Source organism: Manis pentadactyla, chromosome 7, assembly GCF_030020395.1.
Source record: "Manis pentadactyla isolate mManPen7 chromosome 7, mManPen7.hap1, whole genome shotgun sequence".
Taxonomy (NCBI): domain Eukaryota; kingdom Metazoa; phylum Chordata; class Mammalia; order Pholidota; family Manidae; genus Manis; species Manis pentadactyla.
This window is the reverse complement of record NC_080025.1, coordinates 55,839,692-55,865,692: the sequence shown is the minus strand read 5'-3', so window position 1 is coordinate 55,865,692 and position 26,001 is coordinate 55,839,692. Positions and strand designations below refer to the sequence as shown.

General features: G+C 37.7%; 1 protein-coding gene across 4 annotated transcripts in view; it reads left to right on the top strand.

Annotated features, from left to right (window-relative positions):
- Positions 1-26,001, top strand: part of BCAP29 (B cell receptor associated protein 29) — a 69,895-nt gene that overhangs the window by 207 nt on the left and 43,687 nt on the right. For 3 of the 4 annotated variants that reach the window (XM_036918983.2, XM_036918984.2, XM_036918985.2), the window contains exons 2-4: positions 443-550; positions 3,653-3,753; positions 25,792-25,942. In XM_036918983.2, coding sequence (XP_036774878.1) covers positions 459-550; positions 3,653-3,753; positions 25,792-25,942 — 344 coding nt within the window. In that variant the 5' untranslated portion in view covers positions 443-458. Of the gene's footprint in view, positions 1-6; positions 233-442; positions 551-3,652; positions 3,754-25,791; positions 25,943-26,001 lie in introns of those variants that run through there. The other variant, XM_036918986.2, reaches the window with a different exon arrangement.

Below are 26,001 nucleotides of genomic sequence, written 5' to 3'. Positions count from 1 at the left end.
ACCGGGTGGGAGCCGAGGGGCCGCGGTCCTCTAGGCGGCGCGAACGCGGGGCCTCGGGCCGCCCGCTGTCTCTGCGGCTGGCCCTCGGGAGCGGCCTTGCCCCTGCGTGTCGGTCAGGGGGCCGCGGCGCGTTCGCGGAGTGGAAAAGCCGGGGGCGCGGGCGTTGCCCGAGGGCGGTGTCAGGCGGCCGCGGCCCAAGAGCAGGACCGGGTGCCGCGCAGGCCCCCAGCAGGTTCCGCTCGGCTCGCCGGGGAGGCGGGGACGCGGGCCTCCAGGCGCACCCTTGCCCCTTTGCTTCCCTTCCCGCCCGGGGTTAACGCCTGTGCCTTGGGTGAGGGGAAGGCCGCACTCCACTCACCCCTGGGCAAAACTGCGCCCCGCGGACCTTTAACCCAGTTTTCTCTGAAAGGCAGCAAAGTAAAGTAAGTGTTTCTCTATTTAGGTGTGAAGAGAAAAAAATGACATTCCAGTGGGCGGCAGTTGCAGCCTTTCTTTATGCTGAAATAGGACTCATTTTACTCTTCTGCCTGCCTTTTATTCCTCCTCAGAGGTAGGAAACCTCCAAACCGTTACAGTAATGAAAATGTGATTAGCTCCTTTAAACTGTTTGGTCTGATATGGGAAAAGTTTTCTTAAGATCTAAAAGTTTTGAGTGCTGAACTCAATCATAAATTGATTAAGGGGATGATAGTACAGCCTGGAGAATATAGCCAATGATTCTGTAACATCTTCCTATGTAGGCAGATAGTAACTGCACTAGTGGGGTCAGGATTTAATAATGTGGGTAACTCTTGAACCACTGTGTTGTATATTCGAAACCAATATAAGATTGTCTGCCAACTACAATAAGAAAAAGTTTTGAATCCTGATATATAAAAGGTGCTCTTTCAAAATAAACTCACTAACAAGTTGGGTAATATATACTAATAATATTATCACTTTATGTAAAACTTTTTATTGTATGTACAAATGAATTAAATTTTCCTCCCTTTAGGGCTTAGTCCTTTTGATTGTTAATTACAGATGTAATAAAGCACTGGTTATATTTCTAACACCTATCCTGTGTTCACGTTTACATTTGTTTTATTGCCCTCAATTGGAAGAGTGAACTAAATAAAGGTAAATAGATATATGTACATAAATGGTGTTTACACCATGGCAAGGAGAAGACAAATATTTCATTGGGGCAGTGGAATTACAATTTAGAAACTTACACAATAAATGATTCTTAGTTATGGCCTTGTGCGATCAAGAAGTAGTTTCATTAATGTTTAATAGCAATTTTACTGTTTTCCTCACACAGAATTAATACTAAATTCTGTTAAATTGATTAAGTTAATAAAATTAAAATTAAAAGCATTGGCTCACTTTACTCCTATAATAATCCACTCATTAGGAGTTCAATTTTACATCCAGAAACTTGATACTATGGTGAAATACACTTGCAATAAAAATGCAGCAAGACATCATTCATCCTTTTGTCTCATAAAATAGATCCTTCAGATGACCCACTGAAGTTAAGTAAGAAATGTGGGAAATTTTTTCCTTCGCTCAGGGGCTACATAGTCTTTCACAATTCTTAACTTGCCTCTTACCTACCTGGTTTCTACTCCTTTCCCCATCTATCAGATACCATCAGTTTTTTCTTCCTTACTAAAGGAAAAAATGGGTCATACTATAAGAAGGAGTATTCAAAATAATTTTACCCAAATGAGTCTTTCAATAGGGAACGTGGCCTAAGGTCATCTGGCTGATCCATGGCCTCATTTCAGACAATAACACTACCTGTCATGCTGTTGGTTTTGTTTATAAAGTCCTCAACAACACCTTCTTTAGCTTTTTTGGTAGTACTTGCAATAATAAAGTTCTATATTCAAGAGAAAACAACATGTTATTTATAAACTATCTTGATATGTAAATAAGGCTTAAGAGTTTGCAAAAAAAAAAAACATTTGTCAGTTGATCTTTTCTCAATCAGAATTATCTATAAATTAAGGATCCCTTTCTCCCTGCTAAATATAATTTTTTCCCTGTCCTGATCAAGTGGCTATTTGATAAAAGTTTGGATATGTACATACATTATATAAATAAACCCTCATGTACATTAGAAAGGTGTATATGCACACAAATCACTTACAATATGTGCTTATACCCATCTTTTTATCTTTTATGTGTGTATAATCTTCAAAGAAAAGTCTTAAGCTTTCATTTAATTTGGCGTCCTTGATTTCTTCCCACCGGTTAAAGGCACATGCTTAGAAATACTGTGTTTATATCCCAACTGTGGGCATTAGGGTGCGACCTTGAGCAAGTTAGTTACCATCTCTGGCCAATTTCCCTATCTGTAAAATGGAAGTAATACTGATACCCACCTCACATAGTGTGGTTGGGTTGATTGAATGAGCTGAAATACGTACAAGTGCTTAAAACCATAGTATAGTAGGAACTCAATATATAATAGCCATTACTAATTCCTCCTTGACTTGAATCTTATTAAAAACTGCTAATTAGGCCCTATAGAGGGCCTCTTCTTTGTTCCCATTTATATTGGCCCTTGAAATGTGAATTTACACTTAGACCTAGACCAAAATATTGCCACTTATGTACTCTTTCTAAAAGTACAAAATTTTAATGTAAAATTTAAATAGCATCCTTAGAACTGGAAGCATAGAGACATGTAGTTGCTTCATCTATGTCAGTCTTCTTCTCCCCACCAACTTCAATTTACTGGAGTTGTTTTCAATACCTGTAAATTACTAATTTGTCATAACCTTAAAACTTTCTTTAAAAGTTGTATTTGAAGTTTAAGTGCTTATTACCTTTATATCATCTTTGGACTCAGTTAATGTGTTATTCATTTAAAATACCCATGTAAAAGTCTATATCTTTCCAGGTATACAGGGGATTACTTTGTCACTCTTTGCCGTTTATAATCCATACTTTCTTACCTCTCTGTCTTTGCTTATACTGTTCAACCATCTTAACCATTTCCCCCTTTCATTTACTCTATGTTCAAATATTGATCTGGGTGGTAATTACATGGCTATATGCATATTTAGAAATTCTTCAACCTATATATTTAATATTTTTGCACTTTACCATATATATGCATATTATATTTTAATTATCTTGTGGTAAAAGTAGAGAAATTCTTACTTGTAGTAGATGTTAAAAGTGTATGACATAAAAATAACTAGTGCAGAGACTTGCACCCCTCCCCTCCCCACTCCTGAAATAGGGCTAATTGTTAGACCAGCAGGTCTCCGTTATTTCTAAGTTATTACCCTGGTTAAGGAAAAGATATAAAGTGATAGTTTCTATGAGAAATGTAACATTTTACTATAAGAATTCCTTTTTTAAAGTTTTGATCATGTATCTTTACTTTAAAATATATTTCCATTTTAGAATATTCAAGCCACCAGAAAGAAGATAATCAAATGTCAGGTTATTACTAAATTTGAAAGAGTTGTTCTTAATTCATGAGACATGTCATATCAGAGAATTGATAACTCTCTGATATGACATAAAAATCATTTCTGTAATCCTTTTTACTCACAATATAACTACCAAAATCTCCGTTCAATATTGAGAAAGTATTTCAAGACACTCTTTTTATTTGTTTAACCTAATATATAATTGTATTACGTTACAGATGGCAGAAGATTTTTTCATTTACCGTCTGGGGTAAAATTGCAACCTTCTGGAACAAGGCTTTTCTTACCATTATAGTCCTATTGATTGTTCTGTTTCTAGGTAAGTAGTAGATTTCTCCTTTGAATAAGCTTAACTCTAGTTGTTTTTTTTAAATTAATTCATTGGTTTTTAATTAAGTTGATGTTCCGGTTGACATACACTTGGCTTTAAATAGAATATTGATAAACAGTTGATGATATTACCGTTGATAGAATTACTGATATTACTGTGCTAAATGTCATATTTCAAACTTGCTTTCAAATGGCTATCTGAAAAACAGTATCTGATAAACAATTGATAGGTATTACTGTAGAAGCATAAATTTCAGAATGTAGATGTTCTTAATCTCTTTTAAGTTGTTTTAAGATTTACATGCAGCAGTGCATGGCCCACTTTCCAGAGTTACCAGTTACATTATCCTTTGTTACCTTGATGTCCTAGGCACGCATGGGCTTAGATGTTAGAGAGGCAAACAGAGGAATAGAATCATTAGTCCTCAGAAGTAGTCTTAGATACAGGGTCTGAATCTTGACTGAATTCTGCTTAAGGAAGGAACTACAACACAAACATTTGGGGACTTTTACAAACATTTGAATATGGACTAGTTGTTAGATATTAGAGAATTCTTGCTAACTTCAGTTGTGATAACTAAGAATTCTTGTTAACTTTAATTGTGATAAGTGATGCTGTATAGCAGAAGTCATCAGCCTATAGCCTGTGGACAAAATGCCTATTTTTGTACACAAAGTTTTATTGGAACCATGCCCATTTTTAATGTATTGTCTATGCATGTTTCCCTGGACAACTGCAGAGTTGAGTAATTGCAACCCACAGTACAATCTAAAACATAAGCTACCTACCTCTTTACAGAAAAGGTTTCCTATTACATAGGAATATGTCCTTATTCTTAGGAGCTGCATGATAAAATGTCATATTTTAAACTTACTTTCAAATGTCTAAAAGAGAAAGATAAAGCTAATATGGCAAAGATGTTAAATAATTCTTGAATCTAGGTGGTGGAAATACAGGTATTTATTGTACTAGTTTTTTAGCACGTTTGAAATTTTCATTACAGCAAGTATCTTAGAAATTAGAAGTAGACCTTTAACATTCTCATCAAGTCAGAAATTCCGGGAGTCTTGGTAATTATCATGTGTTTTAGAAAAGGAGTTGACCTCAGAGAGACTAAGTAACTTGTCTGAGATCACCCAGCTGTTCCTTGGCACTTCAGATTTTGATAAATAATGCATTGCATTCCCTCAGGGTTGTTGTGTTGTGGGTTGAGTAGTTTTACAGAAGCCAACCTGGGACCATAATCACCTTGTATGCCACTGTTTTGTGAGAAAATGTATCCCATTTTCCATACCACCTACCTCTAAAATGGAATCTTTTTTATAAAACTGGGAACAACTAAGGTGAGGGGGTATATAAGTAATTGTATCAGGTTGTGAATGGGTTCATGCCTCATTTCAAAATGTCAGTATTTGTCTCATGGTACATTATTGTTAATGTTATTGATTGAATCTCCAGCCATATAAGAAATAACACTAAGTAAAGAACAATAAGGACAACAGGTCCCAACTCTGCCACCAGCTATAACTAAATGACTTTAGAATGGCATTTCATCTCTGTGAGTTTGGTCTATCCATTTACAAAATAGAGGTAGAAGTAATCTCTGCAGATCCTACTAGCTCTAGAAGAGTATTGTGACCCCCTAACTCTAAAATTATCAGAAAATTCTCACTGAAAACTGCTACATATCCATATAAGGGGAATTATAGTCAAGGTTCATGTGCTTATGTATACCAGAAACCAACTTGAGCTAACTTGAACAAGAACAGGGAATTTATAATAAAATATGGGTTGTTTTAGAGCAGTCCAGGGAAGGAACTAGTCCTAGGAACTGCCCTTTTCAAGTCCCTGCATTTCTTCCAGGGGCTACTTCATTATTGCTTATCTCTACAGACTCTGATACTCTATTCCCACAGCAGAAAATGGGCAGCTGCCAAGTTATCATCCCAGCCAGAAGCAAAGATAACCATTTCTGAGTCCCAATCTCAATTCCAATTCTAAGGGAAAAAATTAGACCACCTCGCACCAGGTATCCATCCCTTGCCTAGTAAGCTATGGCTGGGAGTCAGAGTCGCAAAGCAGAACCATTGACTACTGGTTGGAGCCTACATCTTTGGGCAGAATGGGCAGTTAATTCCCAGAGAATAGGAACATCATGAATGGTTAATGTAGGCATTTTAACCATGGTTGATAAAGGCAGGCAGATGGGAACTTACCCTTTTAAGCCTCAGTGTTTCCATCTCAGAATAAGGTAATAGCACCTACTTAACTGACATATCTGAAGGTTTAAGTGCAGTAATTTATGTAATGTACATAGTCCAGGGTTCTCATCCACTAGAATGATGATGTAAATAATGCAAAACCAGTAGATTACTTAAATTTGATTTATATTTTACTTCAGGATTTATTTCATTTTTCTTGTTGGTTGTCTCTCTAATAATGTAATCATTACAAGGTTTCCTCCTAGAGCCAATACTAACTGAAATGTATGTGTGCATCTGTGTCTTAGGAGTGGGACTAGGCAGAAAGGAAGCAGAAACCTAAGAAAATGTTTAAAATCCACAGAAATGTATCTCGGGAATTTAAAAATTTCTACAAGTGAACCATAAAAAGAAGATCTATCTCCACATTGTTTATAGAAAATTGACCATGTGTCATACCCTGCCATTTTGTTGCCCCGTTCCATTTTTCATAGTCTCCTTTACTTCTTGGATATAACTTGTTAATCTTTAGCATTTCTGCATAAAGGACCCAGGAATATTAGTCCCATTTAATTGCCAAGGAAGCTGAATAACAAGCATAGTGATCCTTCATCGTACTGTGGGGTTATTTTGACCTGCTCCAGATTGCTCGTAAATATCATGTTGTTTGTTTTTTAGTTGCTTTGTAGCAGTTGCCATGCTCGCTATGTCATTGAGGCAACCTGAGAAATGACAAAGGGGAAATTGCCATTAACATCAGGGAAATTGCAAAAAGATAATTTAAGAGACTATATACTGAGAGGCGGAGCCAACATGGCGGCGTGAGTAGGACAGTGGGAATCCCCTCCCAAAAACATATATACTTTTGAAAATACAACAAACACAACTAGCCCTAAAAGAGAGACCAGAAGACGCAGGACAGTGGCCAGACTGCAGCTACACCAGCGAGAAACCAGCGACTGGTGAAAGGGGTAAGATACAAGCCCCGGCCCTGCGGGACCCGAGCGCCCATCCCCCCAGTTCCCGGCGGGAGAAGAATAGGCAGAGCGGGAGGGAGACGGAGCCCAGGACTGCCAAACACCCAGCCCCAGCCATCCGGGCCAGAGCGCAGACACAGTACGTGCCCAGGGGGCCCTGGATACTGGGGAAACAGGGAGTAAGACCTCTGAGCGGGTGCCGAAGCTGATGCCCCTGTGACAAAGAAAAGCGGGGGCTTTTTGAAAGTCTTAAAGGGACAGGGACTTAACAGCTTGACGGAAACAACCCAGGTCACAGTACAGCAGCTGGAAATTACAGGGAAAACCGGGTGCACCAACCCCCTGGGCAACAGCTCTGAGACCCCTCACGGAGGCAAACAGTCAAGCAGCCCCCCCATCCATTACCCCACCGGGCGCTGCGAAAGCAGAGAAGCAGCCTGAGACAAATTCCGCCCACAGAAAGGGAAATTTCTCCCTTCCGGCCAGGCAAGACACAAAGACCCAGTCTACACGCAATTACCCAACACAAGCCACTAGGGGTCGCAGTTGTCCCAGTAAAGAAAGGCCAGTAGCAAGTGAAAATTTTGGCCCTCCCAGCTGACAGTCAATAGCACCTGTCAACATGAAAAGGCAAAAAAATATGATCCAGACAAGACTAACCCAGACAGCTTCGGCATCTGCTACATCTTCCCCTGAGAAGGAATCTGGGGAGATAGATTTAGCCAGTCTTCCTGAAAAAGAATTCAAAACAAAAGTCATAACCATGCTGATGGACTTGCAGAGAAATATGCAAGAACTAAGGAAGGAGAATTCAGAAATAAAACAAGCTCTGGAAGGACTTCAAAACAGAATGGACGAGATGCAAGAGACCATTAATGGACTAGAAAACAGAGAACAGGAACGCAGAGAAGCTGATGCAGAGAGAGATAAAAGGATCTCCAGGAATGAAAGAATTTTAAGAGAGCTGAGTGATCAAACAAAAAGGAACAATATAAGAATCATAGGTATTCCAGAAGAAGTAGAGAGAGAAGAGGGGATAGAAAATGTCTTTGAAGAAATAATTGCTGAAAATTTCCCCAAACTAGGGGAAGAAATGGCCTCTCAGACCACAGAGGTACACAGAACTCCCATGACAAGGGATACAAGGAGGGCAACACCAAGACACATAATAATTAAAATGGCAAAGATCAAAGACAAGGACAAAGTATTACAGGCAGCCAGAGAGAAAAAAAAGGTTACCTACAAAGGAAAACCCATCAGGCTATCATCAGACTTCTCAACAGAAACCCTACAGGCCAGAAGAGAATGGCATGATATACTTAATGCAATGAAACAGAAGGGCCTCGAACCAAGACTACTGTATCCAGCACGAATATCATTTAAATATGAAGGAGGGATTAAACAATTCCCAGACAAGCAAAAGTTGAGGGAATTTGCCTCCCACAAACCACCTCTACAGGGCATCCTACAGGGACTGCTCTAGATGGGAGCACTCCTAAAAAGAGCACACAACAAAACACCCAACATATGAAGAAGAGAGGAGGAGGAATAAGAAGGGAGAGAAATAAAGAATCATCAGACTGTGTTTATAATAGCTCAACAAGCGAGTTAAGTTAGACAGTAAGATAGTAAAGAAGCTAACCCTAAACCTTTGGTAACCACAAACTTAAAGCCTGCAATGGCAATAAATTCATACCTTTCAATAATCACCCTAAATGTAAATGGACTGAATGCACCAATCAAAAGACACAGAGTAATAGAATGGATAAAAAAGCAAGATCCATCCATATGCTGCTTACAAGAGACTCACCTCAAACCCAAAGACGCGCACAGACTTAAAGTCAAGGGATGGAAAAAGATATTTCAAGCAAACAACAGAGAGAAGAAAGCAGGTGTTGCAATTCTGGTAGCAGACAAAACAGACTTCAAAATAAAGAAAGTAACAAAAGACAAAGAAGGACATTACATAATGATAAAGGGCTCAGTCCATCAAGAGGATATAACCATTATAAATATATATGCACCCAATACAGGAGCACCAACATACCTGAAACAAATATTAATAGAACTAAAGCAGGAAATAGAATGCAATGCATTCATTCTAGGAGACTTCAACACACCACTCACTCCAAAGGACAGATCCACCAGACAGAAAATAAGTAAGGACACAGAGGCACTGAACAACACATTAGAACAGATGGACCTAATAGACATCTACAGAACTCTACATCCAAAAGCAACAGGATACACACTCTTCTCAAGTGCACATGGAACATTCTCCAGAATAGACCACATACGAGGCCACAAAAAGAGCCTCAGTAAATTCAAAAAGATTGAAATCCTACCAACCAACTTTTCAGACCACAAAGGCATTAAACTAGAAATAAACTGTTCAAAGAAAGCAAAAAGGCTCACAAACACATGGAGGCTAAACAACACGCTCCTAAATAATCAATGGATCAATGATCAAATCAAAATGGAGATCCAGCAATATATGGAAACAAATGACAACAACAACACTAAGCCCCAACTTCTGTGGGACACAGCAAAAGCAGTCTTAAGAGGAAAGTATATAGCAATCCAAGCATATTTAAAAAAGGAAGAGCAATCCCAAATGAACGGCCTAATGTCACAACTATCGAAATTGGAAAAAGAAGAACAGATGAGGCCTAAGGTCAGCAGAAGGAGGGACATAATAAAGATCAGAGAAGAAATAAATAAAATTGAGAAGAATAAAACAATAGCAAAAATCAATGAAACCAAGAGCTGGTTCTTCGAGAAAATAAACAAAATAGATAAGCCTCTAGCCAGACTTATTAAGAGGAAAAGAGAGTCAACACAAATCAACAGTATCAGAAATGAGAAAGGAAAAATCACGACGGACCCCGCAGAAATACAAAGAATTATTAGAGACTACTATGAAAACCTATATGCTAACAAGCTGGTAAACCTAGGAGAAATGGACAACTTCCTAGAAAAATACAACCTTCCAAGTCTGACCCAAAAAGAAACAGAAAATCTAAACAGACCAATTACCAGCAACAAAATTGAAGCGGTAATCAAAAAACTACCAAAGAACAAAACCCCCGGGCCAGATGGATTTACCTCGGAATTTTATCAGACATACAGAGAAGACATAATACCCATTCTCCTTAAAGTTTTCCAAGAAATAGAAGAGGAGGGGATACTCCCAAACTCATTCTATGAAGCTAACATCACCCTAATACCAAAACCAGGCAAAGACACCACCAAAAAAGAAAACTACAGACCAATATCCCTGATGAACGTAGACGCAAAAATACTCAACAAAATTTTACCAAACCGAATTCAAAAATACATCAAAACCATCATACACCATGACCAAGTGGGATTCATCCCAGGGATGCAAGGATGGCACAACATTCGAAAGTCCAACAATATCATCCACCACATCAACAAAAAGAAAGACAAAAACCACATGATCATCTCCATAGATGCTGAAAAAGCATTTGACAAAGTTCAACATCCATTCATGATAAAAACTCTCAGCAAAATGGGAATAGAGGGCAAGTACCTCAACATAATAAAGGCCATCTATGAAAAACCCACAGCCAACATTATATTGAATACCGAGAAGCTGAAAGCATTTCCGCTGAGATCGGGAACTAGACAGGGATGCCCACTCTCCCCACTGTTATTTAACATAGTACTGGAGGTCCTAGCCACGGCAATCAGACAAAACAAAAAAATACAAGGAATCCAGATTGGCAAAGAAGAAGTCAAACTGTCACTATTTGCAGATGACATGATACTGTACATAAAAAACCCTAAAGACTCCACCCCAGAACTACTAGAACTGATATCGGAATACAGCAAAGTTGCAGGATACAAAATCAACACACAGAAATCTGTGGCTTTCCTATATACCAACAATGAACCAACAGAAAGAGAAATCAGGAAAACAACTCCATTCACAATTGCATCAAAAAAAATAAAATACCTAGGAATAAACCTAACCAAAGAAGTGAAAGACTTATATTCTGAAAACTACAAGTCACTCTTAAGAGAAATTAAAGGGGACACTAACAGATGGAAACGCATCCCATGCTCATGGCTAGGAAGAATTAATATCGTCAAAATGGCCATCCTGCCCAAAGCAATATACAGATTTGATGCAATCCCTATGAAACTACCAGCAACATTCTTCAATGAACTGGAACAAATAATTCAAAAATTCATATGGAACCACCAAAGACCCCGAATAGCCAAAGCAATCCTGAGAAAGAAGAATAAAGTAGGGGGGATCTCACTCCCCAACTTCAAGCTCTATTATAAAGCCATAGTAATCAAGACAATTTGGTACTGGCACAAGAACAGAGCCACAGACCAATGGAACAGACTAGACAATCCAGACATTAACCCAGACATATATGGTCAATTAATATTTGATAAAGGAGCCATGGACATACAATGGCGAAATGACAGTCTCTTCAACAGATGGTGCTGGCAAAACTGGACAGCTACACTTAGGAGAATGAAACTGGACCATTGTCTAACCCCATATACAAAAGTAAACTCAAAATGGATCAAAGACCTGAATGTAAGTCATGAAACCATTAAACTCTTGGAAGAAAACATAGGCACGAACCTCTTAGACATAAACATGAGTGACCTCTTCTTGAACATATCTCCCCGGGCAAGGAAAACAACAGCAAAAATGAACAAGTGGGACTATATTAAGCTGGAAAGCTTCTGTACAGCAAAAGACACCATCAATAGAACAAAAAGGAACCCTACAGTATGGGCGAATATATTTGAAAATGACACATCCGATAAAGGCTTGACGTCCAGAATATATAAAGAGCTCACACGCCTCAACAAACAAAAAACAAATAACCCAATTAAAAAATGGGCAAAGGAACTGAACAGACGGTTCTCCAAAAAAGAAATACAGATGGCCAACAGACACATGAAAAGATGCTCCACATCGCTAATTATCAGAGAAATGCAAATTAAAACTACAATGAGGTATCACCTCACACCAGTAAGGATGGCTGCCATCCAAAAGACAGACAACTACAAATGTTGGCAAGGCTGTGGAGAAAGGGGAACCCCTCTACACTGCTGGTGGGAATGTAAACTTGTTCAACCATTGTGGAAAGCAGTATGGAGGTACATCAAAATGCTCAAAACAGACATACCATTTGACCCAGGAATTGCACTCCTAGGAATTTACCCTAAGAATGCAGCAATCAAGTATGAGAAAGACCAGTGTACCCCTCTGTTTATCGCAGCACTATTTACAATAGCCAAGAATTGGAAGCAACCTAAATGTCCATCGATAGATGAATGGATAAAGAAGATGTGGTACATATACACAATGGAATACTACTCAGCCATAAGAAAAGGGCAAATCCAACCATTTGCAGCAACATGGATGGAGCTGGAGGGTATTATGCTCAGTGAAATAAGCCAAGCAGAGAAAGAGAAATACCAAATAATTTCACTCATCTGTGGAATATAAGAACAAAGGAAAAACTGAAGGAACAAAACAGCAACAGAATCACAGAACTCAAGAATGGACTAACAGGTACCAAAGGTAAAGGGACTGGGGAGGATGGGTGGGTAGGGAGGGATAAGGGGGGGCAGAAAAAGAGGGGTATTAAGATTAGCATCCATAGCGGGGTGGGAGAAAGGGGAGGGCTGTACAACACAGAGAAGACAAGTAGTGATTCTACAACAGTTTGCTACGCTGATGGACAGTGACTGTAAAGGAGTATATAGGGGGGACCTGGTATAGGGGAGAGCCTAGTAAACAAAGTATTCATCATGTAAGTGTAGATTAATGATTAAATAAAAAAAAAAAAAAAAAGCAGTTCCTATGTGGTGACCTCTAATGAGTTCTACACAATGATATAAAGGGCATATAAAAGTGTAGGCAAAGGGTCTGTTTGTGTTTATACAGAGGATCAAAGCCTAATTTGGCTACCCCAAAAATGAACTAAGATACGATATGAAAAAGAACTTCCAACATCAGCACTCTCGGGAAGACTCATGACAGAAGATGATCAGCAAAAAAAAAAAAAACTCCAACAAAGATCCACGCACTGTCACAGGTGTAGATGCACTCATCCCACCAGTTCCTGGACTTGCCATGGGAATGATGAAGGAGATATCTAAGCTGGCCTGTGCATACAGTAAAACAAAAATTGGACTGGATCTATACTGTTGGAACTCAACCAAGAATTAGGAGAAGTGCAAATTGTAGCACTCCAAAATCTTACAACCACAGACTATTTATCGTTAAAAGAACATATGGGATATGAACAGTCCCCAGGAATGGGTTGTTCTAGTTTATCTGAATTCTCTCAGACTGTTTAAGTTCAGTCGGACAATATCCACCATATCATAGATAAGTTTTCACAAATGCCTAAGGTGCCTAACTGGTTTTCTTGGTTTCACTGGAGATGGCTGGTAATTACAGGTATGCTTTGGTTAGGTAACTATATTCCTATTATGTTAATGTGTGTGCACAATTTAATTAGTAGTTTAAAACCTATCCATGCTGAAGTTACTCTACAAGAAGATATGTCAAAGAAATAATCAATCTTCCCAGGTTTTCTTCTGCCTGCTACTTCTATAGCTTTTCTTCTTCCTACCTAATCACAACCTTTAAATAGAACTCGTGCCACATGTCGGATTTACCGAGTATCATAATTCTTCCAAGTGGTAAAGATACCTCAAGACAAATGCTGGGCATAGATGCCACAGGGCATAAATATGCAAAGAAGTAAAAAGCTAACCTTTTCAAACAATAAGGCTTCTCTCTCACCTACCAACTTAACATTTCCCTGTATGGCCCCGGAAGATGACTGGTTAGCCAGAGACGGGTAAGATTCCTCAAGGGAGGAACAACCTAAGACAGGCACAGTCGCAGGGGGCCATGTGGTGAGAAAATGGGGAGCAGCAGAGGTGAGGCTTAGAACCTCCCCCCTCATGTTCTGAGAGAAATCTTCTGCATACATGGATGTTTATTGCCCTCGTCTAGCTCGGATTAACACATAGTCTACAGGCACACACCTGATCATCTACATTTGCTCTCTTACAACACTAAACTCTGTTTTCTACCTTTATCTCGTATCTACCTACTTCAGCATTTTATTAAAAATAATAATAATAGAGAAATGTGGTATCCACATATAAATCAAGTTTAAAAATCAAATGAATATTCATATTTGAACTGACTGTGTATAGTTCATAATGCATGAACAAAACCGAAAGCTTCTGTGATGACTGCCCTTGCACTGTTCACCATGTAACTTATTCACTATGTAAGAATTTGTGCTCCATGTAAGAATTTGTTCGTTATGCATCAGAAGATTGGAGACTGACGAAAATTAGGCTTGGGGTGGATTAATGATTGTGCATTGAGTATTGACCCCCCTATACAGAAATTTATTGTGGTTAACAACTATTTGATCAATAAATATGAGAGATGCCCTCACAAAATATATATATATACATATATATATATATAAACACACTTCCAATTGTAAAATAAATAAGTAACCGGGATGTAATGTATAGCATAAGGAATATAGTCAAAATATTGTAACAACCTGGTATGGTGATACCTGGTACCTAGAATTATCATGTATATAAATGTTGAATCACTGTGTTGTACACCTGAAACTAATGTAATGCAATACTGTTGTCAACTACCCTTCAATAATTAAAAAAAAAAAAAAAAAAAAGAGACTATATACCCTCTATGCAGACAAATTTGGAAATGTAGATGAAATGGATAATTTTGTAGAGAAATACAGCTTATCAAGTGAACCCTAATAAAGACGTAGAACTTAAGCAAACCATTTTCCATAGAATTATGGAAAGTTAGCAAAAGGCTACCTGTACTTTAGAAAAGCTTAAAACCAGATAGTTTTGAAAGAAATTCTACCATTCTCAAAAAATAGATATGACCAACGCTGCTAGACTTATTCCAGAATTTAAAGAAAGAAAACTTGAAACATATTTTGTGAAGCTAGAAAAAAACAAACCCTGGAGTTGAAAATAAACCAGAACAAGTAAATCAAATATTATGTAAAATTGGTAATATATGACACAGAGAAAAGAATTGTTTAAGGTAACTTGAATTTGGTGCTCAAACTACCTCCTTGCTGAGATATATTCTAAGAACAAAAGGGATTGCAGGAAATCTGAAACTTCACTTAGTTTCATTGTTAGTAATTTGTAAACTATTTTATGTATATTGCATCATAAAGCAAATGAGTACATATGTTATATCTAAGATACAAAAACGAAGTCAAAATATTAGGAATTTTTTTATTAGAGTGATTTGTTTTTTAATTTGAAGTAGTGGAAATGTCTTGGGACTAGATAGAGATGGTTGTTGCACAACATTATGAATATACTAAATGCCACTGTTTGCTTTACAATGGTTAATTTTTTTTAATATAAATTTCATCTCAATAAATTTTAACAAGTAATAATTTTTAAAGAGATACAGGCATTCTGGTTTTGGTAATGGCAATATAGCTTGCATTAGACCGACTTTTCTGTGGTAACAGTTATGAACTCTGGACAAAATATGAAGAGTATTTGAAGGCCTGGGAAAACAACCAAAAATAGACAGAAACTAGAAGGAGGTCAATCTTGAAAGAAAAGAATCACACTGAGTGTGACCACATAGCTGTTCCTCTAAGGGCACTTCTCAGACCATGTGACATGGACAGGTAGAACTCAGAAGGCCACAGTCTTACTACCTTTAGGTGTCAGAGGTCAGAGATGCTGGAAATTAAGGGGCGATAGCCAAGAAAATAGAAAGCCCCAAAAAGTGAACTCCAAAATCTGCATATAAATTCCTCTCAAAGCCTGGTTGAGTCTTGAACTTCAGGTGTTTAGGGAAGATTCAAGAGGCTCACTGTAAAGCAGCAGCTAGAATGCTGAAAGAGCTGAGCAGAAATTTTAGCTGGTTCCCACCAGGGAGAAACAAGGTTTGGAGTTTAAGTCCCATCATGTTAAAGGGGTTTGGGAAAGTCCTTGGCCTTTCCACTAAAATCACCAAAGGCTACTCCTTGGGAATAGAAACTGTGTCCCAGTAGTTAGGAATTTACTGTAACTGAAAATAAAAGCAGTCCCACACTAAAAAAAAACTGTAAAAATCAAGTCTTCCCCAACAGCTGTAGAATATACATAATCTTTGCCATGATTCTGGGCACATGAATACACTATACTGTGGTCACCAAGATATATTCTGGGCCATAAAGCAAGTCTCATTAAATTACAAAGGACTGAACTCATGCAGAGTATGTAAATGAGAAATTTAGGACATATCTGGAAAAACTCCATGTTTAGAAATTAGACAAGACACATAACCAAGTCAATAACCCATGGGTCAAGGAACTCAAAGGGAAATTAGAAATTTTTTTTTACAGAAAAATAATGAAAACACAATAAATCAAAAATACAGTGAAAATGTATTGATAATTGGGATATCAATATATCATTACTTAGAGGAAAATTTAGTTTTGACTTTATAAGAAAAAGAAAAGAGGTTAAAATCAATGATGTTAATAATATTCATGTTTTTTTTTAAAGTTAGCATATTAGGAATAAAAGGAAACTTCCTCATTCTGATGAAAAGCATCAATAAAAAAACTAGAGCTAATGTCATATGATTAAATATTGAAAATTTCTCCCATAAGACTGGGAGCAAAGTAAAAATGTTTACTTTCACATTTTTATTCAGTTAAGTAATAGATTTCCAAACCAGGATAAAATAAAGCATAAAAATTACAAGTAATGAAGTAAAACAGTCTTTATTTGTAGATGACATAATTGTTTATCTAGAAAATCCTAGAGTACCTAAAAGAAAGCTACTATGTCAAGGAAGTGAATATAGTGACATCACAAAATACAAGGTCAATATGTAAAAATTGATTGTATTTCTATGCTATAAGCAGTGAGCAACTAAAAATAAAAATTTTTTAATTCCTTTTAGAAGTTCAGTAAGAAGTATAAAAACCTTAGAAGTGAACATTATAAAAAATGTACAAAATCTGAAACTTCCTGAAACTACAAAAACATTGCTGGAAGAAATTAAGTATGTTCAAAATAAATTAAGATATTTTCATCAGTTGGAAAACTCAAAATTATTACAATGTTTTATTCTCCCTAAAACAATCTGGATTCAACACAGTCTCAGTAAAAATCCCAACCAGTATTTTCATAGTTCCTTCTAAAATTTATGTGGAAAGATGAGAATTCATGACAGCCATGACAATCTTAATAAAGAACAAAATTGAGGGACTCACACTATCAAATTTCTAGACTAAAAGGAAAAAAATTGTTGTCTAATTGCAAAGGGAAATACAGAACCTTTATGGTGGAAAAACCCAGAATCCACTGATTAAACTCTTTGGTAGTTAACATTATGTGTCAATTTAACTGGGTCATGATTGCCCAGATGCTTGATCAAACATCATAGTTACTCAGTTTTTGTGAAGGTGTTTTGTTTTGTTTTGTTGGTAAGATGAATATTTGAATAAGTAGACTTCAAGTAAAACAGATTACTCTCCATAATGTGGATAGGTCTCATCAGATCAGTTGGTCTTAATATAATAAAAACTGACCTCTTCTGAGCAAGAAGTTCTGCCAGCAGATGGCCTTTGGACTCCAACTGTAACTCTTCCCTGCCATGTCTAGCCTTCCAAACTACTCTGCGGGTTTTAGATTTACCAAGCCTTTGATAATATGTGAATTAATATCTCAAGCATGTGACCTAGTTCCTTAAAATAAATAATAAATCTCTCTCTCCTTCTCTCCCTTTCTCTGTATATATATACACACATGCACACAAACATACATAGAAACATATGTATGCTTGTATGTACATATCTATTTATATACATAGATTTATTTTGTATATATATTCATATGTATATAAATATATATATATACACATGTATATAAATATATATATATACACACATATATACGTGTGTGTGTGTGTATTTATACATTCTCTGGAGTATGGTTCTCTTTCTCTGGAGTACTCTTAATATACCATCCTAACCAAGTAATAAACTTTAGCATGAAAAAGTGTGGGATAGGAATTGGATTAAAGATGGCGGCATGAGAGGAGAGACAGAGGCTTCCTCCTAAAACTGTATACAATTAGAAAATATAGTTAGCGCAACTAATCCCGAGAGAGCAACAGGAAAGAGGATGATACCAGACTGCATACACCTGGAGAAAAGAGCAGACCTCAGCGAACGGGGTAACGTACCAGAGCTGTGACTCCGCGGGACCGAGCCCCTCCCCTACCCCAGCTCACCTGCGGGAGGAAGAGAAATGGAGCAGGGAGGGAGTGGAGGCCTGGGACTGCTGAATACCTAGCTCCGGAGATCTGCTCTGGGAGCACAACCCTACATTCCATGGTGCTTTCATGATACTCGCATGATTACCGGGTTGGAAAACTAGTACAGGCAGAATTCCTGGAGAGACTGAGATTCCAGGTGCTTGTGGAAAGCAGGGATCCATATCTGGCTGCTCTGGTACAAAAGCTTATACCTGTGTGCTCGGCCCACTGGCTCAGGCAGTGGAGACAGGCACAGCAGCTGGGAAGCAGGGAACAGCTCTTTCCTCCCCCCAGGCACCAGTACCACTCCACTGCGACCCCCAACATTGCTTCAGGGGCTGAGCAGTTCCAGAGACTACAGCTTCTGGACACTAGAGGGCGCCATATACAACTATGAAACACCAAAGGAACCTGGTCCAGACTAAAATTAATATAACTCCAGAGAAAGAGTTAAATGATATGGAGCTTACAACTCTTCCTCAAAGGGAGTTCAAAATAAAAATCATCAACATGCTAATGGAGGTACGGAAAGATATCCAAGAACTCAGGAATGAATTCAGATCAGAGATCCAATCGCTGAAGAGCATGATGGAGGGTATTAAAAGCAGGTTGGAAACAGTGGAGAGACAATAAATGAAATAGAAACTAGAGAAGAGGAATACAAAGAAGCTGAGGCACAGAGAGAAAAAAGGATCTCTAAGAATGAAAGAATATTGGTTCTGTGTGACCAATCCAAACAGAACAATATTCACATTATAGGGATACCAGAAGAGGAAGAGAAAGAGAAAGTGACAGAAAGTGTCTTTGAGGAGGTAGTTGCTGAAAACTTCCCCAGTGTGGGGAGGGAGATAGTCTCTCAGGCATGGAGATCCACAGATCTCCCAACCCAAGGGACCCAAGGAAGACAACACCGAGACATCCAGTAATAAAATTGGAAAAGATCAAGGATAAGGACAGACTGTTAAAAGCAGCCAGAGAGAGAAATAAGATTACATACAAAGGAAAGCCCATCAGGCTAATATCAGACTTCTCAGCAGAAACCTTACAGGCCAGAAGGAGTGGCATGATGTATTTAATGCAATGAAGAAGAAGGGCCTGGAACCAAGATTACTTTATCCGGCAAGATAATCATTTAAATTTGAAGGAGGGATTAAACAATTTCCAGATAAGCAAAAGCTGAGAGAATTTACCTCCCACAACCATTTCTACAGTCTATTTGGAAGGATTGCTATAGATGGAAGTGTTCCTAAGGTTTAATAGCTGTCACCAGAGGAATTAAAACCACAGTAAAGAAAGTAGAACAGCTAATTACTAAGCAAATGCATAGTTAAATTAACTACCCCCAAAGTCAATCAAGGGATAGACAAAGAATACAGAATATGATACCTAATATATAAAGAATGGAGGAGGAAGAAAAAGGAGGAGAAAAAGAAAAGAACCTTTAGATTGTGTTTGTAACAACATCTTAAGTGAGTTAAATTAGACTCTTAGATAGTTAGGAAACTAACCTTGAACCTTTGGTAACCATGAATCTAAAGCCTGCAATGGCAATAAGTACATACCTATCGATAATCACCCTAAATGTAAATGGACTGAATGCACCAATCAAAAGACATGGAGTCACTGAATGGATAAAAAAACAAGACCCATCTATATGCTGCCTGCAAGAGACTCACTTTAAACCCAAAGACATACACAGACTAAAAGTGAAGGGATGGAAAAAGATACTTCATGCAACTAACAGAGAGAAAAAAGCAGGAGTTGCAGTACTTGTATCAGACAAAATAGACTTCAAAACACAGAAAGTAACAAGAGACAAAGAAGGACATTGTATAATGATAAAGGGGTCAATCCAACAAGAAGATATAACCATTATAAATATCTGTGCTCCCAACACAGGAGCACCCACATATGTGACGCGGTCCAGCCGCGCCGAGTCAAGCAGTTCCTGAAGAGCGGAAGGGGGGCGAAGGAAACAAAGAAAGACAGAAAGAACTGGGAGGGCTGACGCTCCTGCGCGTCGCCAGCAAAGCTTTATTAGAGTCCAGAGTATTTATACAGCAAAGAAGCACACTATCCCAGGAAATAGCATTATCCAATAGACAATCAAGCACAGTATTGACATCAGCAGTAGCCAGGCAAAGGTAGGCACAGCAGGGCTCCTTCAGTTGCTCATGGAATGCATAAACAGGATGTTCTTTGTTCTCCATTCCCGCCACATCAGCAAGTGGGGGAAAGGGCATAGCCTGCTCCCCACACATATGTGAAACAAATACTAACAGAATTAAATGGGGAAATAGAATGCAATGCATTCATTCTAGGAGACTTCAACACTCCACTCACTCTGAAGGACAGATCAACCAGACAGAAGACAAGTAAGGAGACAAAGGCACTGAACAACACAATAGAACAGATGGACCTAAGAGACATCTACAGAACTCTACACCCAAAAGCAACAGAATATACATTCTTCTCAAGTGCGCATGGAACATTTTCAAAAATAGATCATATACTAGGCCACAAAAAGAGCCTCAGTAAATTAAAAAATATTGAAATTATACCAACCAGTTTCTCAGATCACAAAGCTATGAAACTAGAAATAAATTATGCAAAGAAAATAAAAAATCCCACAAACACATGGAGGCTTCACAACATGCTCCTAAATAACCAATGGATCAATGACCAAATAAAAACAGAGATCACGCAATATATGGAGACAAATGACAACAATAATTCAACACCGCAAAATCTGTGGGACGCAGCCAAGGCTGTGCTAAGAGGAAAGTATATTGCAATACAGGCCTACCTCAAGAAAGAACAATCCCATATGAGCAGTCTAAACTCACAATTAATGAAACTAAAAAAGAATAACAAATGAGGCCCAAAGTCAGTAGAAGGCGGGACATAATAAAGATTAGAGCAGAAATAAATAAAATTGAGAAGAATAAAACAATAGAATCAATGAAAGCAAGAGCTGGTTCTTCAAGATAATAAACAAAATAGATCAACCCCTAGCCAGACTTATCAAGAAAAAAAGAGAGTCTACACACATAAACAGAATCAGAAATGAGAAAGGAAAAATCACTATGGACACCACAGAAATACAAAGAATTATTAGGGAATACTATGAAAAATTATATGCTAACAAACTGGAAAACCTAGAAGAAATGGACAACTTTCTAGAAAAATACAACCTTCCAAGGCTGACCAAGGAAGAAACTTAAAATCTGAACAGACCAATTAGCAGCAATGAAATTGAACTGTTAAACAAAAACCTACTTAAGAACAAAACTCCTATACCAGATGGCTTCACTGCTGAATTTTATCAAACATTTAGTGAAGACCTAATACCCATTCTCCTTAAAGTTTTCCAAAAAATAGAAGAGGAGGGAATACTTCCAAACTCATTCTGTAAGGCCAGCATCACTCTAATATCAAAACCAGGCAAAGACACCACAAAAAAAGAAAAATACAGACCAATATCCCTGATGAATATAGATGCAAAACTACTCAACAAAATATTAGCAAACCAAATTCAAAAATACATCAAAAAGATCATCCATCATGATCAATTTGGATTTATGCCAGGGATGCAAGGATGGTACAACATTGGAAAATCAATCAACATCATCCACCACATAAACAAAAAGAAGGACAAAAACCACATCATCATCTCCATAGATGCTGAAAGAGCATTTGAAAAAATTCAACATCCATTTATGATAAAAACTCTCAACAAAATGGGTATAGAGGGCAAGTACCTCAACATAACAAAGGCCATATATGACAAACCCACAGCCAACATTATACTTAACAGCAAGAAGCCGAAAGCTTTTCCTTTAAGATCAGGAACAAGACAAGGATGCCCACTCTCCCCACTTCTATTCAACATAGTACTGGAGGTCCTAGCCATGGCAATCAGACAACACAAAGAAATAAAAGGCATCCAGATTGGCAAGGCAGAAGTTAAACTGTCCCTGTTTGCAGATGACATGATATTGTACATACAAACCCTAAAGAATCCACTCCGAAACTACTAGATCTAATATCTGAATTCACCAAAGTTGCAGCATACAAAAATAATACACCAGAAATCTGTGGCATTCCTATACACTAACAATGAACTAGCAGAGAGAGAAATCAAGAAAACAATTCCATTCACAATTGCATCAAAAAGAATAAAATCCCTAGGAATAAACCTAACCAAGGAAGTGAAAGACCTATACTCTGAAAACTACAAGACACTCATGAAAGAAATTAAAGAAGATACCAATAAATGGAAACACATCCCATGCTCATGGATAGGAAGAATTAATATTGTCAAAATGGCCATCCTGCCTAAAGCAATCTATAGATTCAATGCAATCCCTATCAAAATGCCAACAGCATTCTTCAAAGACATAGAGAAAATTGTCCTAAAATTCATATGGAACCACAAAAGACCTCGAATAGCCAAAGAAATCCTGAGAAGGAAGAATGAAGCAGGGGGAATTACGCTCCCCAACTTCGAGCTCTACTACAAAGCCACAGTAATCAAGACAATTTGGTACTGGCACGAGAACAGACCCATAGACCAATGGAACAGACTAGAGAGCCCTGATATAAACCCAACCATATATGGTCAATTAATATATGATAAAGGAGCCATGGACATACGATGGCGAAATGACAGCCTCTTCAACAGCTGGTGTTGGCAAAACTGGACAGCTATATGCAAGAGAATGAAACTGGATTATTGTTTAACCCATACACAAAAGTAAACTCGAAATGGATTAAAGACTTGAATGTAAGTCATGAAACCATAAAACTCTTAGAAGACAACATAGGCAAACATCTCCTGAATATAAGCATGAGCAACTTCTTCCTGAATCCATCTCCTCGAGAAAGGGAAGCAAAAGCAAAAATGAACTCATGGGACTACATCAAACTAAAAAGTTTTTGTACAGCAAAGGACATCATCAACAAAACAAAAAGGCATCTTATAGTATGGGAGAATAGATTTGTAAATGACATATCCGACAAGGGGTTGACATCCAAAATATATAAAGAACTTATATATACACCTCGGCACCCAAAAAGCAAATAACCCAATTAACAAATGGGCAGAGGATGTGAAGAGATGGTTCTCCAAAGAGGAAATTCGGATGGCCAACAGACACATGAAAAGATGCTCCACATCACTAATCATCAGGGACATGCAATTTAAAACCACAATGAGATATCACCTCACACCAGTAAGGATGGCCAGCATCAAAAAGACTAAGAACAACAAATGTTTGCGAGAATGTGGAGAAAGGGGAACCCTCCTACACTGCTGGTGGAAATGTAAGCTAGTTCAACCATTGTGGAAAGCAATATGGAGGTTCCTCAAAAAACTAAAAATAAAAATACCATTTGACCCCGGAATCCCACTCCTTGGAATATACCCAAAGAATACAACTTCTCAGATTCAAAAAGACATATGCATCCCTATGTTCATCGCAGCACTTTTTACAATAGCCAAGATATGGAAGCAACCTAAGTGTCCATCTGTAGATGAATGGATAAAGAAGAAGTGGTACATATACACAATGGAATACTATTCAGCCATAGAAAGTAAATCCTCCCATTTGCAACAACATGGATGGAACTGGAGGACATTATGCTCAGTGAAATAAGCCAGGCGGAGAAAGACAAATGGCAAATAATTTCTGTCATTTGTGGAGTATAACAATGAGGCAAAACTGGACGAACAAAATGGCAGCAGAGTCAGAGACTCCAAGAATGAACTAGTGGTTACCAAAGGGGAAGGATGTGGGAGGGCGGGTGGGGAGGGAGGGAGAAGGGAACTGATGGGTATTATGTTTAGTACACATGGTGTGGGGGATCACAGGGAGAACAGTGTATCACAGAGAAGGGACATAGTGGATCTGTGGCATCTTACTACACTGATGGACAGTGACTGCATTGGGGTATGGGCAGGGACTTGATAATATGGGTAAATGTAGAAACCACATTGTTTTTTCATGTGAAACCTTTATAAGAGTGTATATCAATCATACCTTAATTAAAAATTAAAAAAAAGTGTGGGATAAGCTAGCATTACATGGCATCAGCTATGAAGGATTCTTACCAAAAGTGTAGTGTTAAACTTGATCCAATCAAATCTTTATACATGACTTCCAGTTTTTTGTAAATACGGGAGTTAGAAGAACATATTAGCATACACCACAATCAGATAAATCCAGAATGTGTGAACTTTCTATAAAATAGTTGGCCTGGCACTTTAGTTAATGTCTTTTAAAAAAAAAAAGTATTCTATGTAAAAGACTAAAGAGACATAAATACATGCAGTGAATGTCCATTAAGTAGTTCCCAGTTTGAAAAGAAAATCTGTAAAGGACATTTGGGGAACAAATAAAAAGGGAACCCAATTTACACATGGGTAATGGATCCAAATAGATGTTTCTCCAAAGATGATATACAAATGGTCAATAGGCACATGAAAAAGATATCCACCATCATTACCCATAGGGAAATGCAAAACACAACCACAATGAAATACCATGCACACCCACTAGGATGGCTCCAATCAACAGATAATAACAAGTGTTATGAGGATGAGAAGAAACGGGAACCGTCATGCACTGTGGAAATGTAAGATGGCTGCTTTGAAAAACAGCTTGGCAGTTCCTCAGAAAGTTAAACCATAATAGTTACTAGATGACACAGCAATTCCACTCATAAGTATATACATACCCAAGAAAGATGAAAACATACGTCAATACAAAAACTTGTACATATGAATGTTTATAGCAGTATTATTCACAATAGCCAAGAAGTGGAAACAATTCAGATGTCCATCAACTGGTGAATGGATAAGCCAAATTTGGTATATTTGTACAATGGAGTATTATTCAGCCACAAAAAGGAATGAAGTACTGATATATGTCACAACATGGATGAACCTTGAAAACATTATACGAATTGAAGGATGCCAGACCATTTAGTATATGATTCCATTTATATAAAATGTCCAGAATCAGCAATTCTATAGAGACAGAAAGTAGATGGTGGTTTCTAGAAGGTAGTAGTAAAAGTAAAGTAATAATGGGTATAATAAATTGCTAGTGCAGTAAGAGAAGTAAGACAATCTCTCGGAATTGACTGTAATGGGATGTCACCTATATGTTAGTGTCAGTAGGTTGATTTTTTTTGTCAACCTATTAGGATTGAAAGAGTAAAGGCTAGTAGAGATAAGAAGCAGAATAGTGATGGTACTTTAAAAACAGATGAATAGTAAAAAAACAAAAATGCTGTTATATTCAAAGTTTTCTACCAGTATCTTAACAGAGCATCTGATACCCTTTCAGGTGTTGTAGACAGAAAGAAAATCCCTACCTGAAGTTCTTTAATTAAAAGTTAGGTCAGTTATTCTAAAACTGCTTCCCATTTTAATAATTGTATATTTTAAAAGCCAAAAGTAATGTTTTCTTTTGTTCTTGAATAGATGCTGTGAGAGAAGTAAGGAAATATTCCTCTACTCCTGCCATTGAAAGAAGCTCAACCAACAGACCTGGTGCCTATGAACATGTACAGATGAAACTTTTTAGGTCTCAAAGAAATCTTTACATTTCTGGATTTTCATTATTTTTTTGGCTGTAAGTAAAAAAAAAAAACCACAGTTCAAAAACATGAGGTTTCCTTTCTCATTTTTTCT